The sequence below is a fragment of the Orcinus orca genome, chromosome 18 (assembly GCF_937001465.1).
Source record: "Orcinus orca chromosome 18, mOrcOrc1.1, whole genome shotgun sequence".
NCBI classification, from domain to species: Eukaryota; Metazoa; Chordata; class Mammalia; order Artiodactyla; family Delphinidae; genus Orcinus; species Orcinus orca.
The window spans coordinates 9479286-9494311 of record NC_064576.1 but is presented as its reverse complement, the minus strand read 5'-3'; the positions used below and the strand labels follow the sequence as shown (position 1 = coordinate 9494311).

The window sequence follows — 15026 nt, the reverse complement described above, 5'->3', positions numbered from 1 at the left end:
GAGCTGCTGGGAAAGGGTCTCGGGGCAAAGGAAACAATGTGAACTGGCCGAACATCTCGGAAGAGCAGGAAGCCACCGACAAGTGAACAGAGTGTATGTAGATGCAGGAAAGGGCAGTTGCTGAACAAGTTAGAACCACAATATAAAGGGCTTTGCATGTGATACTAACGCATTTTGATTTGCACTGTAGGTAAAAGGGATGTTTCAATGATCGTAAAGCAGAAGGGTGACGGAAACAGACACGGAAATGTGGAAAGAAATGTGAGCGGGCGAGAAGCAGTCTTGAGGACAGATTAGACGGGAAAGGACAGGGGGACCAAGGCCGATCATCTTTATCATGGTCAAGGTCAAGGGAAAGGCAAGCACTGCGAGAGTAGCGGTTCATTTCCTGAATTCAGCCCCTGTTGCTGGTTTGAGAAAGGAGTTTATACCACTCATGATCCTAGAGCTGAACTTTCCAGCCCTGTGGCTATGCCTTCCGCCCCAGCTCTGGCTGCTAGACTGTCTCGTGTACAATGACACTTGGTGTAGCCAGGCTTCCCCTCAAGTTCCCATCAGCTTAATTAGGCAGAGAAGGTGACAAAATTCTTCAGAGACACTATCCACTATCTCATTAACCTTTCCATGCAACTCAGAAGGAGACCTTTAATTCCAAACATCTGATTGTCTCCTCAGGTCCCTGCATCATGAGAAGGTAAGTAAAGGAAGTGTGGTCGAACAGGTTCCTCATCTCGGTCTCCAGCTTTGGGTCAATCTGAGAAGTGGTATTAACTCTACATTTCGTGGCTCTGAAGGGAGAAGGGGGAGCCAGACCACCTCTCATGCCTTCCTCTGCGAATAACTCACAGCGGCACCTCATTATTTCATCGGGATTGTTCTCAACCTCCAGACTCTGAGACTCATCCACGTTCTACTGCAGTTCAGACATTTCAAAGCCAAACCTACATGAGTTTTGAATTAAATGATTCAAATTTCCTTTATATCAGCGTGGGCCTCTCCACACTTCCAAAAAGAAACTTACTGGCTTGTTAATCCAGAGTATGTCTGCATTGTCCGACAGAGATTCATCAGGACCAAAGTCAGTGACCGGCTGGGCCTCCACCCTGGAGCTCTGCTTCCTTTTGAGCATGCTGAAGTTAGCTCTGGGGAGCAAGTTCAAAACCACAATCTGGAAGAGGAAATGGAGAGTGTGTTAGTGCCCTAACCCATCCTTATGCTAATCGCAAAAACAGAGTCCCCCATGCGTGCCTAGGCATTTGTTAATTACACCCCTGTTCTATTGTACTGTATATAATCAATACATGCAGCTAGGAATTTTTAAAGGATGAGATAAAAGTTAATAAAAAAACTTGAATTTTTTTCTCTCAACCCAACAGATCGTCTTGTGCACGTCATAAAACATTCTGTGTGCTACTTTAGAGACCACTGGGGTCTAGATTAACTGGGGTAAAATAGCTTTGCCTCTTAGGGTTCACATATTAATAGGGAATTTTTGGAGGTCTATGTTCATATATCTAGAGCTGTCTCCACTTAAAGGTGGTCTGTGCCAGAGCACAGCTGACCAATCCAGATAAACTACTCAGATCATTCTCAGAATTTTCCCCCGGGGTTAATTTAATGTGACACTCACAGACATTTATTGCCAACAATAGGATAGACCCAGGTTGACCTCCCAATTTTGTCCTTGCCATGGTGGATGGGAGCCAGAGAGAATGGGGCAGAATCTACTCTAAATAAAGCGTTTTTTTCTTTTATGAATTTTGTAACTATATCAATTCTTCTACCAACCCTGAAGTAAACCCAAAGCATACCGAAGAGGGGTATGATGAAATGCCTGCTTTCCACTTAGATTTTCACAATTCTGAGTCATCCCCAGCTTGCTATACATGTCACCTCCCTTTAGCCATCACTACCACCAGCCACAATCCAGCAGCTACACGTTGGGCCCTCAGGACACAAGTAGCAAATATAAGTGCAAAAATGTGGGAGGAGATACTGTAAAGGCAGGCAGTGCCTGATCACCCCTGCACCCACAGAGACTTCTCCTTTGATTAACACCTGCATTGAATCTTTTTGTTCTTTTAAATATTTATTTATTTATTTGGTTGTGCCAGATCTTAGTTGCGGCTCACAGGCTCCTTAGTTGCAGCATGCATGTGGGATCTAGTTACCTGACCAGGGGTCAAACCCAGGCCCCCTGCATTGGGAGCTCGGGGTCTTAATCACTGCGCCACCAGGGAAGTCCCTGGCTTGAGTCTTAAAGGAAGGAGAGGAGCTAACATTTTCTGGATATGAACTATGTTTTGGGCACTTAGCAATGATATTTAATTTTTACAACTGGTGGAAGAAAGGAAACATTTTGTCTTTTTATGCAAGCATGAGGAAGTCCAGTCTCGAGGCAGCAACCAAGGTCACCAAAGCAAACTTGAGGTTTTAAAAGAAGCTCTGACTACAAAGTCTAAGGTTCGTCGTAGACCAAACTGGTGCTGAGGAATGATTAGGAGAATTTCTAAAGGCAGGTGAGGGAGGGTAAAGGTCCTCCAGGCAGCACACAGCCATGGCGACGCCGAGTCAGGAAAATGCAGTAGTTCTATCACCAGGAAGGTGCGCTGGCTCTGCTCTCTGCTACTCCTTGGGGCTGGGGAAAGAAACCTAACCAAGGTCAGCGAGTGCCACTCAATCCTCGTGGGAACAGGAGAAGAACAAGAATGTGTTTGCAGATTGTGTACGTGTGTGCAACGTTCCCTGGGAAAGAGAACACAGAAGCTCAGGACCAATCGCCTTTGATCCGATTCCCTGTGTTCGAGCGCCTACCTCTGTGTCTGTTCTCCTTGATGCACCAAGGTAGGTGCATCTGCCTGGCCCTTTTATTCCCAGAAGAAATCAAGCTAATTGCCTTTAAGATGTGCTAGGTATTTCCAGGCTGCCTTGCCCTGAATATTGGATTTGAATATGGGTTTTGCAGCAGGCTGCACTAATTAATTTTATTTTACATAATTGGAGTTAGGGACTCTTGACATTGATATGTAAATATATGCAGAATATTCAAATTATGCTTGTTCTCGGATTTACTGTGGAGCGGGGGAACATCTGGTGGCCTCAATTTGGGATGCTTCTTGAATGACAGTCTCCTATGTACCCCAAAACTGGATACAGAATCTTTTAGAAATCCTTCAAGATTACACAAGGCAAAGGAGGAAATGAAGAGAGGTTTTACAATGTAGCTCAAAGATGATACAAGAAAAATGTATAGGCCTAGCTACTAGCCATAATACCTTTCCACTGAGCCAGTGGAAGCTTATGAATGGCCATTTAACTGCTCTGTGATCTGGCCGTAAGTTAAGGTCTCAAAAAATTTTGATGTATAAATGTGAAATCTTCACATATGAATTCCATGCACCTTGTATTACTAATATTCCATCTGGAGCAAAGCCGATTTTTGATTATGGATTTGTTATCTTAGAGAAGTAGACACCCAGAATTTATTTTTTTTAAAAATCTCCACGATGGCTATATTTGAGCCACCAAAACAGTGCAACTACAATGAATGACATTAGTTATCATCCACTTTCAAAATCTACCTAATACAAAAGTGTCACCAAATCAAACAGTGCCCAGGAAAACCTGGTTAATCCACATACATATAAAACTCAACAAATATGTATTTATCAACAACTAGCTCCTGAATCACTGAACCTATAACTGATTTAATAATATTAAATAAGTTCAAGTTACAAATCTATGAAGAATCCAAAATTAATTTGAGGCAATTAATTGTAATAATTTTCCTTTATATACAGAAATATTGTCATACACGTTCATTCAGGTTGAATCAATATAACTGAGTACAGCAAACCTATTATTCCCCTGATAAAGACCAGGAGGAATAAATATTTAAGTATCCTAGGTACGCTTATTATTTTGATGGGAAATTGCTCCTGTGTATCTTAGCCTTATCATTATCATGTACTTATAACACGATTTTTTTTTCTCTGTTTACAGAAGTGTCCTTCATAAGGCAGTGCGCTAAGTTTGACAAGCGGGGTCTCCAGTTGCTTTTTCATACTTATTAAAAGCAGCTGGTATTTAAATAGTTCAACAGTGGGTGGAGGCTGCACAGTTATAATATGTTCATTGGTGAATCTTTTACTTGGAAACAGCTAGTGGCAACTCAGGGAGAAAAGACACTTTGATTCATGGTTCTCTTTTAAATGGTTAAAATCCAGTTTTGTAGTCACCCCAGCTCTCTCTGGACCAAAAGAAAATATATTCATTTTTCTTTAGCTGTGAGGTACTTGCAACCCTGTTGGTCTTTTCTTCTCCTTGGAACTCTCTCGGGTTTGCATTCGTCTTTTGAATCTTCCATCTTCTACATTATGGTTTCTAGCATGTCCTTTACCTGCTGTCCTGTGTGCCTGTCCTCTGTACTTAACCCCTCAAATGAGCATCTGTTCCCACAGTTTCCATCACTGTCTGTCGATGGCCAGCAGCTTCTATTACTGAGTCATGTACCTACGTGGCTTCTCCCTCAACTGTAGCCATGCCAACACCATCATCACTTGAAAATCAACAGGACAGGTGCTATCAGTCTGACATACTTCTACTTCACCCCTTCCTCTCAATTCCCAGATCCTACTGCCCTGAACTTTCCTAGTCCCTGCAGGCAGGTCTCCACACGTGCACTGACTCCCTCGTCACAGATCCTCACTGGTGACTTCTTTCCTCCCTCCTCACTCCACGTATGTCCAAGGCCCCTTTCCCTTTATCCCCGTTACTAGAGCCCTTTCCAGGCCATGGGACCTCAGGTCTGGATGGTCACAAACATCACCCCTTTTTTTTTTCCGGCCATGCTGTGCAGCTTGCAATATCTTAGTCCCCCAACCAGGGATCGAACCTGGTCCCGGCAGTGAAAGCACAGATTGTAACCACTGGACCACCAGGGAATTGCTGACATCACTCTTTCTAATATGTCCTGTCTTTTATATTAGAATCAGCTTCCCAACACACTGAGATGGTCTTTCCTGTAACCCAGGCAACCTCCCCTTATCCTGTTTCCCATTCATTCATTCACACAGAAAATACTACGAATCCACTGTGACTTCCATCAGTTGATTTCCTCCCAAATTAAGCTGACTGCCATGTAAAAGACTCCTTCCCACACAGATGTTTACTGAGGGCTTATCCCGTGCCAGGCCTGATTCTAAGTATGTCATATATCATGTCATTCGATTCTTACAAGAACCACTTCACAGATCAAGAAATTTAGGTACAGAGATGAGCCAGGATATAAACCAAGACAAAGTGATTCACGGAACTATTAAATTAAAAATTAAGTACAGTATAAAATAGATAATAAAACTACTTTTCAACATTTTTTCTTTTTTTAAAGCGTGATCTTTTAAAAAATATTTATTTATTTATTTGGTTGCGCTGGGTCTTAGTTGTGGCTCGCAAACTCTGAGTTGCGAGATCTAGTTCCCTGACCAGGGATCGAACCCAGGCCCCCTGCATTGGGAGCTCGGAGGCTTAACCACTGCACCACTAGGGAAGTCCCTCAACACTTTCTCATCATACAACCTTGTAATTCTAAACCCTCTTAGTATTGATTATTGTTTGCGAAAATACTACAGACATTCTCTTTTCTTAAAACTGAATCCGTTTGTATTATATGAGTCATATTATAGTTATTCCAGCCACACATTGATAAAAATGTGTCGATTTTTTTTTTCTGGTAAGAAATCATCAAACGCCTTATCAAATCTATCTAAATGTCACTTTCAGATAGCTGAAGTTATTATGCATGTATCCAGCCTTTTTCCTTGAGGACGAATCCTAGAAATAGTCTATTATGCTTTTATCATCTTTTGTCTAAATTGTGGGGAAAAAAACACATAAAGAAGCATTTACTAACGCCCATCTGATAATCTTACATCATGTAGTAAAGAGACAGCTGTAGTAAAGAGACAGTAAAAGAGACAGCTTCCTAAGGATGACAGATTTCTTCATTTCTTAGAGTTAGTTTTAGTCTCATAAATTCTTGACCAAATGTGCTGAGAACATGAAAAATAGAAAACAGATCTGACTTATGATACATGGGTAAAAGAGTGTATGTTTTTCTGCAGAGATTATATTAGGGCAGAAAGAAGAGCTTTATTGAGAGAAGTCCTTCTGTCATAGTCAAAATGCAAAGCTCAGGGCACTCTCAGGGTTGTGATTCTATTTTGTAGTGTTCTTTGTTCTTCTAGCAAAGAAAATCCAGACTAAATAGAAGCTACCAATCAGAAGTTAGCAAGTGGCAGCTGTTTATTCAACAAAAGAACCATTTAATCTAAAAGTTTCTAATAATAATGTGTTTGGCCATCCCAAGAAATGGTACACTTCTTTCCAGATATTCTCAGAGAGAATGACTACACACACATCGTGCAGTTTACAGAAAGGACTTCTATTCCACCTGGGAGTTTGCAAAAGATTACCTCCCAAGAGACTTCCAATGATTAAAATTTCTTAACACACTCTTGAAGCTGCTCATAATTTTATGCATTTTATCAACTCAGGGTAGCATGGTGGTCTGTAAATTACTGTATCTAATTTTAGAAGAGAATCAAGCTTAAGCATTATGCATTCTTTTTTTTTTCCACTTGAAAGATGAGAGCAAACATTTATCAAAAGCTGGCTCTGTGCCAGGCACTATTCCAAGGTTGTAATACCTCTTTGATGTAGTTTTTAGTATTATCCCTATTGTACAGATTAAAAGTCTGAGGCGAGCTTGCCCAGATCCACATGAACTGGAAGCAAGTTTAGAACCCAGGGAGTCCATTTTGTTGGGAAACAGAGGTAGGGGAGGGAGGGAGAGAATGGGCAGAGAATTTGACTTACTTTTTAACTTCAAGACCTTTTGTACAATTCAAATGTTTTGCAACAGTGATGAATTTCATTGTAATTTCTTTAAGACAAGTAAAATATGAAAATCATCAGTTTTGAAGCATAAACAAATGACATCTGACATTTGCTGAGGATTTATCATGTGTGAGGCTAAGAGCTTTGAGTGGATTATCTCATCAACTGCTTGCCACACCCCAATAAAGCAGGTGTCTCCGTTATTCCTCTTTTACAGATGACAATGAAGTTTAGAGAAGGTGAGTGCCTTACCCAAGGTCACTTTCTGACCTTTACCCCCATGATATTCAGTTGTCCTTGTCTTTCAACCTGACCTTTCCAGGGCTTTGTGAATAGAACTTTCTCTTTCCCCAGCGAACAGAGATGGGGAGTCTCCAAGTTCTGGCTTCTCCCAAGTCTGAGTAGTGAAACTAAATTAGAGCAAGGCAGCACCTAGACTGCAATGCCCCGGGGCAAGTGCATCCTGTTCCCAAAGTACCCTTTGCTCTTGAAACTTAATTGGCCCAATGCGATGCATCTTTTCTTCTAATTGGTTCCTAGTGGTTGGAGGAAAGGCAGGCAGCTGCCTGAGTCCTAGGTCTGCCTTAGCAACAGCAGAGCACATCACTTAGCAGGCAAACTAAAACATCGTTAAAACTGGACCCCAGATCACAGCAGCAATCTCTCTTTCTGTATCTCTCTGCCTCTCTCTCTCCAAATGCACTTTCCATTTGGGTGCTTTCTCATCTACGTCTTGGCCCTAGCTAAATCGGGATGCAGCCCTGCAAAAACAGTGTTACATGCGTGGTCCAGTCTCAGCAGGATAGCAAGAGCCACCCAAGATGGGCCACCAAACAGAGGAAGCTAAACATTTCAAAGGGCCATCTCCAACCGCCGGCTCTTCTTTTCTCGTTTCCTTTTGTCAACACACTGATTAAAAACAGAAAATGGTTCCCCACTTTTTATACTGACTCTACTTCCTACATCCCAAAGAAAAGCAGCATATTTTTTTCTAGCTCTTTCTACAAATACTTCAAAACAGTCTCATTACTTCCTCAAAGATTCAGTTCTGTTTCATTTTTAATTGTGAAAATTGAATTTTCTTTGACCTTTAAAAATCACTAGATTTGGTATAGGAATTCAGGCTAGACTATGATGTCCCAACACCACTGCACCCTGCATGCCAAACTAAAACAGCCCATCAGTAGGAGAGGGTTAGAAGTTGTATTTGTCTCCTAAATCACTGTATTGGTTACAAAATGAGGCAATCAGCTCACACATGTAGGATGACCATCCTCTTTCCAACCTCTCTACTCAGAAAATTCAGTCAATCCTTTTAACAAGCCCTAGCCTTTCACTCCAAGTTTAGAAAGGATATGTATTTTTAATTTTGTGAGTTATTTTGGGTACAAGGTAGGTGTAAGAAATTTTTAAGAAAAGAGTATCAGAGTTAAAAATCACCACAGGCTGATGGTATAATTTTCTTAGAAAGGTCCAGTTTCCTCCAGGTCGTGGCAGAAGTTTCATGGGTTTTCATCATCCAATAGTCCAATGACGGGCATATTATTTTAAGAAACTGCTACTATCATTAAATATTATGAAAGATCAGAAAAGGAGATTATCTCTTTTTATTGTAGTCAATTAACCTCATCATGAATTTGCAATGGTTGGACAAAGAAGATGGATGCTTAAAACGGTGGTTTTCAAAACTTTTCCATACAGTAGTTAAATAGTATGGAAAATGAAAATGAGCTATCTATTTATGTATGTGTGTGGTTGTTTAATTTTGTAACATGAATTCACAAAATTTGGACAATGGTGAATGTTTTAAAATAGTAGTTTCCAAAGATGATTAACATCTGAATCATTAGGGAGGTTTGGAAACACCCTCAACCATGGGCATCTTTCACCTCAGACATATACTAAAACAGAACCTTGCAGGGTAAAGTATGGGAAATGGTGTTTTTAAAAAACACTCCCCAGGTGATTCTTAACACACTCTCCCAGTGCTGGTCCCAATAGTGATGGAACCACTGGTCTAGATGCTCTGAAGAGCATTTTGACACTACAGAAATTATAGGTGATAGTCAAGACTGGTTATTGGGGGAAAAAAATAAGAGAGACTGGTATAAACAATAAAGGTAAAATAGAAATCTGAGACAAAAATTTTGATCTATAACTGAATGTATATAAAGTATATTCTAAGTTTTCCTCAGAGAACTTCAGAATTTTCCACAAAAATATATTTGATATATTTAAATATATTTGAAATATATTGGAATATATTTGATATACAAGAATACATTTTTGTCTTATGAGAAGACAACTAAGAAATTTGGTTTTTCCTTGACTTTTCTACTATAATTTTCTAGTCTAGAATATGGCTATTCATTTCTTGAAAGGAACAAAGCAAAAACAATTTGTCTAGTTGAACTAACTAGCTTTTAACATTGCTTTCAATTTTTACTTAACAAAAAGTAGAAAATTGTTTTGAGGCTCCCCAGAGTTTAAAATTTCTTTGCTCCACAAAGTATTGACATATGGAATTGAGAGAAATAGAAAGACTAATCCAACAAGCTCTAGTTCTGAAAATTTAAATTCCTTATTTACAATATTTATCTTATTCTCTGAGCTTCAGCTCCTGGGAGGAATAGCCAAGGAAGTTTCCATACTTCAATTACCTTTTTTTTTACCCCAGGCAAATTTTATAACATATACTCAATAGTATTTTAAGCCATCACTGACATATCTTGTCTGATACAAATTTGTATCTTGTCTGACACAGGCCTCCATCATTTGTACTTTTCAGAAATAATAAGTAATTTAAAAAAATCCTTCCTCTACTCCAAACATGATACGTGAAGCTGATCTCCTGTGGATTTCATAATAACAATAAAGAACTAATAAAGAAATAAAGAAGCAAAGGATTTAACCTGCAGATACAGTTAACTGAAAGATAAAGAAGTGATTAGCTGTTCTACCTAGGCATTACAAATAGGTGCAAAAATGCCCACGATCACCCAAGCTTGAGGTCCTGGATTCATTCCTCACCCACCCCTCCCTTTCATTCTGTCGGTTCAGCCACCAAGTTCTGTTAGCATTTGTTCTATTGATAAATCACCATCCACCTCTCCTTTTCCATTCTTGTAGTCTGAGGTCAGTTACCCATCCTTAGAATTTCATGCCCAGTTTCTTCAACACCTTCCTTCATTGGCCCCCATTCTTTTTTTTTTTTTTTTTGCTGTACACGGGCCTCTCACTTTTGTGGCCTCTCCCATTGCAGAGCACAGGCTCCGGACGCGCAGGCTCAGCGGCCATGGCTCACGGGCCCAGCCGCTCTGCGGCATGTGGGACCCTCCCGGACCGGGCCACGAACCCGCGTCTCCTGCATCGGCAGGCGGACTCTCAACCACTGCGCCACCAGGGAAGCCCGACCTCATTCTTAGTTCTTGACACACTGATGCCTCCTATAGATAGCTATACATTAATAGGCCTTAAAGACTGGAATGCTGGGCTTTACTTTTTTTCTATCAGATCTAAAGCTTTTCTATTTCATCATGAATTCATTCATGTTTTTAAACATTCTCCTCTTTCTTCACCTCTCTAGTTCTTTTCTGTTGTTTTCTTTACTTCCTAAGCTGAAATGCTGCTTCCTTATCCCATCGTAGGTCATAGACCTTTTGAGGAAATACTACATCTAAGGACCATGTTGCCCAAAATGAATACACACAAGAATACTTTTGCCTATCTACACTATAATGCTATGATAATTAGTATATGTATTATATATAGAAAGCTTGTAATCATAATTTTATTAAAGATAGCAACTTTTATTATTATAAGGTGCTTTTTTTCTCATTTAATTCTTTTTTGAACTATTCTGTTTTTACATACTTCTATCTCACCTTTTATTTCTTTTGGTAGCAGGCGCCTAATATGTATTTCTTCATCTTTTTTATATTTCATTTTGAGCCATACTAGTATCGTAAGAGAACAGTCTTCTGCTATTTTTCAGAATTACACATTTTCAGTATATTATTTTACTGATCCTTTAATTTTGGAGGAGGAGAATGAAGCTAGTCTAAATTTTCCCTTGTGAATAGTTTTTTTCAACTTGATAAAAATACTGATGGAATATTTTCCTTTTTTTATTTTTCAAATTCAAAGTGTTCACCAGGCTAGATCTACATGTGGGCTACTTTTAATTAATTTTTCCTGGTCCATGATAACCCATCTTCATCTGCATATTTTTCCATCTAAAACAAAATAATTATTCTATTTCCCTTAGAACAAGGCCTGTATTCCATTTGCTCTGTTCTCCCCATCAGGAAGAGCACTGATTTGTGTGTCTGTGTTGGCTGTCTTCCACATATAGCATCCTTGCCCCAAACAAAGTCCTCTTTTCATCTCCTTCCTTTGCATAACTGGAGATAAGTCTCACTCTTGATCTCTGCATAAATGATTCCCTTGGCTGCAGTGTTCTGACTTCTCATACTTCTAATTCTCCCGGACTCCCTCCCCGGAACCCCATCTCCTGCCCCAACCTCTGGACTCACAGGGTCAGTCCCTGTCATCTGAACACATTCTGTTTGGTGTGGCTGTCCTTGCCCTGGGGTCTCATGGAGAAACTGCCTCAAAAGTCAATGAATTCCATCTTACCAACAGAATGCTCCACCTTTAACCTTCACCCCTTCACATTAAGGGCTTCTGCAGAAGCTCTGTTACTTATTTTTTGTACAAATCTCTGAGAAAGGGAATTGTGACCTGAACCTTAGTTTTACCCATCAGTTTCAGGAGCCCAGTTCCATCAGTACTGAATCTACAAGAAATGCCTTAGGGTTGACAGCCTAGGAACAAACGGTCTTCTTCTCTCTGTACCTTTAGGGCACAGATTTCTCACTATATAAATTCCTTTGATCATTTATTTGAAGTCTGAGTAGGAAAGCAAAAAGCAGAATTAGACACCTGAGCTCAAAAATCACTTTTTCCTAAAAGACCTTTTTATTCAGCTTTACAACTTTTATAGCATTCCTACTTTGATTTTACTCTAAGAGGTATATTTTATCAGCTGGATTTCAGATGAATTTGTTAAAGGTCAAGTCTTTATACAGTGCAAAGGTCATAAATCCAAGATATTTTATCTTCTATTATTCCTGTAAAAGAGGGAAGATGATCCACAAATACTAAAAAGGCAGATTTACCTCAGAAAGCATATAAATCATCTTATTCAGAATTATAACCTTTAGAAAGCCAACTTGGAGCTATGTACATATCCGTAACCTATAATATATATTATATATATTTCCATAAATTTATATATAATATATATCTACTTAAAAATTTAGATAATCCATTTTTTCCAGGAATATCACTGTTTGGAATTTATCATGAAAAATAATAACTTCCAATAGAAATAAATCCCTATACTCTAACTATCTATCAGGACATTATTTATGATGATGAAAAGCTGGAAACAGCAAATATCCCATGATAGAGTTATAGCCATGTTAAGTGAGCCTATATTCATAGGGCATAGTCTTATATTTATAATTTTTTAAGGAAGAAAACTGTATAGAAACATGAAAAATACTTATGACAAATAATAAATGGAAAAAAAGCATAAAAAAATGTACAACACATGACCACAGCTACACAAAAGTCATATAGTCTTAAAAATACACAGATAGTACAATCTTTTGTATTAGGTTATCGGGACTATGGTTGTTTATTCTCTTTTCACAATCCTTTCTGTCATTTCTTTCATATCTAATTATTTTTAAATTGAAAGGATTAATTTTAAAATGTTAAAAGTTTGTGCACAACGAGTTTTGAAGGTGTAAAAACTTCTTGCACAAGTCCTTGAGACAGGTAAGAATCATATAACATGACAACCTCCAAAATGTTGATACTGGGGGGGGGGCAATTTATAATTTCTTTAAACTGAAGGTCATAGTTTCCAAATCAAAACTAGAAAATAGGCTATCTCATTGTCTCTCCACTTGACTGCATATTTGTCTTTCCTGACAGATTCATAAGTCCTGGTCTATCTCTTTTCCTCATTGAACCTCCAGCTCCTAGCCCAGCGCCTGGTTTACATTGGGATACAATGTTATGGGGAGATGTGTTTTTTTTTTCTTCACAAACTTGTCACTCTTCCCCTGGGATATATTCACATAGCTATGAAAATTCTAAAATTATCACAGCATCATTGATAAAGGATGAAACAAATATGTACATGCCTGCCCAAGTGTACACACACATATACACACTCACAATGGATGCAGGAAAGAGAAGAGAAGCAAACGGAACTCATTTCAAAGAAATGCCATACCCAAAGAAGAAGAAAAAAATGGTACCCAAAACTTCAATTCTCTAAACTGCAAGCAAATGCTACTATTTCAAGTCGATATTTTTTCTTTTACAAGTGTAATATTTTTCCTCTTTTGACTATGTCATAGCTAAAGTTTACCACCATTTCACATGGCTTGTCTTCAACTTTTGCAGAGCTCCTAGTATGCTTACCATCTACTCTGCCAAAATGTCACATCTTCTATGAACTCCAAGTGGGTCCAACCAGCCTGTTCACTTTTTCATTTTCTCTTAAACTTGACTTTTCCTTCACTCTAGTTTTAGCAACAGCCAGATCAAATATACTAGAGATGAATGGAAAATCCAACATCAAAGGCCCACAGAACAAAAGCCCACCGATTAGGAAATACATTTTTGCTGTTGTTGTAGAGGATTGAGAAGCCATGATTTTTATTTAGAACTGTTGAAACTTAATCTTTGAATGTTAAAAAAAAAACACCATTCCTGCTCTATATCTGCCTTGCGGATAACTGCCATAGGCCAACCTCTCCTCTCCTATTTAATTTCAAGTCACAGTTGTAGCTATGAAAATATGAATCATAATTTTTAAAAAAAATAGCCACCTGTTACTTTCTGATCCCTATTAAAGGTCTTCGCCAACCCGGACCTCCTCGTACACAAACTCTCACCGCGAGGGCAATCCAGGCCTAGCTGATGACTGTACAAACATGAGATTAAAAACACATCCTTCCGAGGCCTGAACCTGAGTGTGTCTGAACACGCATCCTTGATCGGATATTCCCTGAACAATTATGCCTAAAATTGAAAGATTTACCCTATGATATTTCAAGCATTTATCAGGACCTGCGTTTAGAGTTATCACGCTGCCCTGAAAGAAGAAAATCTGAGTCCGAGAGATACAGCCCTGCTCAGGGTTCTGGGCCCGCCTTGAGTTTCCAGCCAGGAGACCCACACCGGTCTCTTAAGGGCTCAATGACAAAACGGTGTGGCTCTGGCAGGACCCTGCTTTGCTCGCCGTGTGGCCACCCTAATGACAGCCACTCAAACAGGCCAATTCATAAAGGGACGGATGTGAAGCGCAGAGCGACGCCCAGGAGCCTGGCGGCGGGGTGGACAAGGCCGGCCCGGAAACCTGCCGAGGCAGGCGGCCTTCACACCTGCGCGATGGCCCCGGGGAGCGCTGCGCGGCCGCCTCACCCCCAGGCACCTGGCCCCCGGGTGCTGGCGGGGCAGGCCGAGGTCTGGCGGCCCGGGGCATCCAGCGCGCATCCGAGGCCGGGGAAGGCGCACCCCTTGGCGGGGCAGGGGAGCGCTTCCTGGCCGCCCGCGCCCGTTCCCCGCGCAGCCTGGGGGGCGCTCGCTCCGCTCTCCGCGCCCGGCCCTCGCCCCCCGCCCCCGCCTGGGCCCGGCCAGGACCAGAGCGACCGGCGCGCCCCCCCGGGCCTCCGGCGGCCGTGACCAACCTGTAACCCCGGCGCTCAGAGCGGTCATGGTGCGGCGGCGGCGGCGGCGGCGGGCGGCGGCGGCGGGCGGCGGCGGCGGCGGCGGCGGCGGCGGCGGGCGGCGGCGGGCGGCGGCAGCGGGCGGGGCGCGCACCCACCGCGGGGACGCGGCCCCTCACCTCCCGCGGCTCCGGCGGCGCGCTTCACCGGGCTGCTGGGCCTGCGAGGGCGAGGGCGAGGGCGAGGGCGAGGGCGAGGGCGAGGGCGGGGGTGGGGGGGAGGGCTTTTTTCTTTCTGCCTTTTTTTTTTTTAAATCAGAGTTGGCTTTGCCGCAGGGGTTGGGATGCTGGAGGCACCCCGGGCTGAAGGGAGGAGACG

The 15026-nt window shown here is 41.3% G+C and overlaps 1 protein-coding gene across 2 annotated transcripts in view; it reads right to left on the bottom strand.

Annotated features, from left to right (window-relative positions):
- NALCN (sodium leak channel, non-selective) overlaps window positions 1–14751 on the bottom strand; it is a 291882-nt gene extending 277131 nt beyond the window's left edge. For both annotated transcript variants that reach the window (XM_049701166.1, XM_049701167.1), the window contains exons 1-2: window positions 14670–14751; window positions 1022–1168 (exon numbers count right to left, since the gene is read on the bottom strand). In XM_049701166.1, the coding sequence (XP_049557123.1) occupies window positions 1022–1129 (108 nt within the window). In that variant the 5' untranslated portion in view covers window positions 1130–1168; window positions 14670–14751. The remainder of the gene's footprint in view (window positions 1–1021; window positions 1169–14669) is intronic.
- Between the last annotated feature and the right edge of the window lie 275 nt (window positions 14752–15026).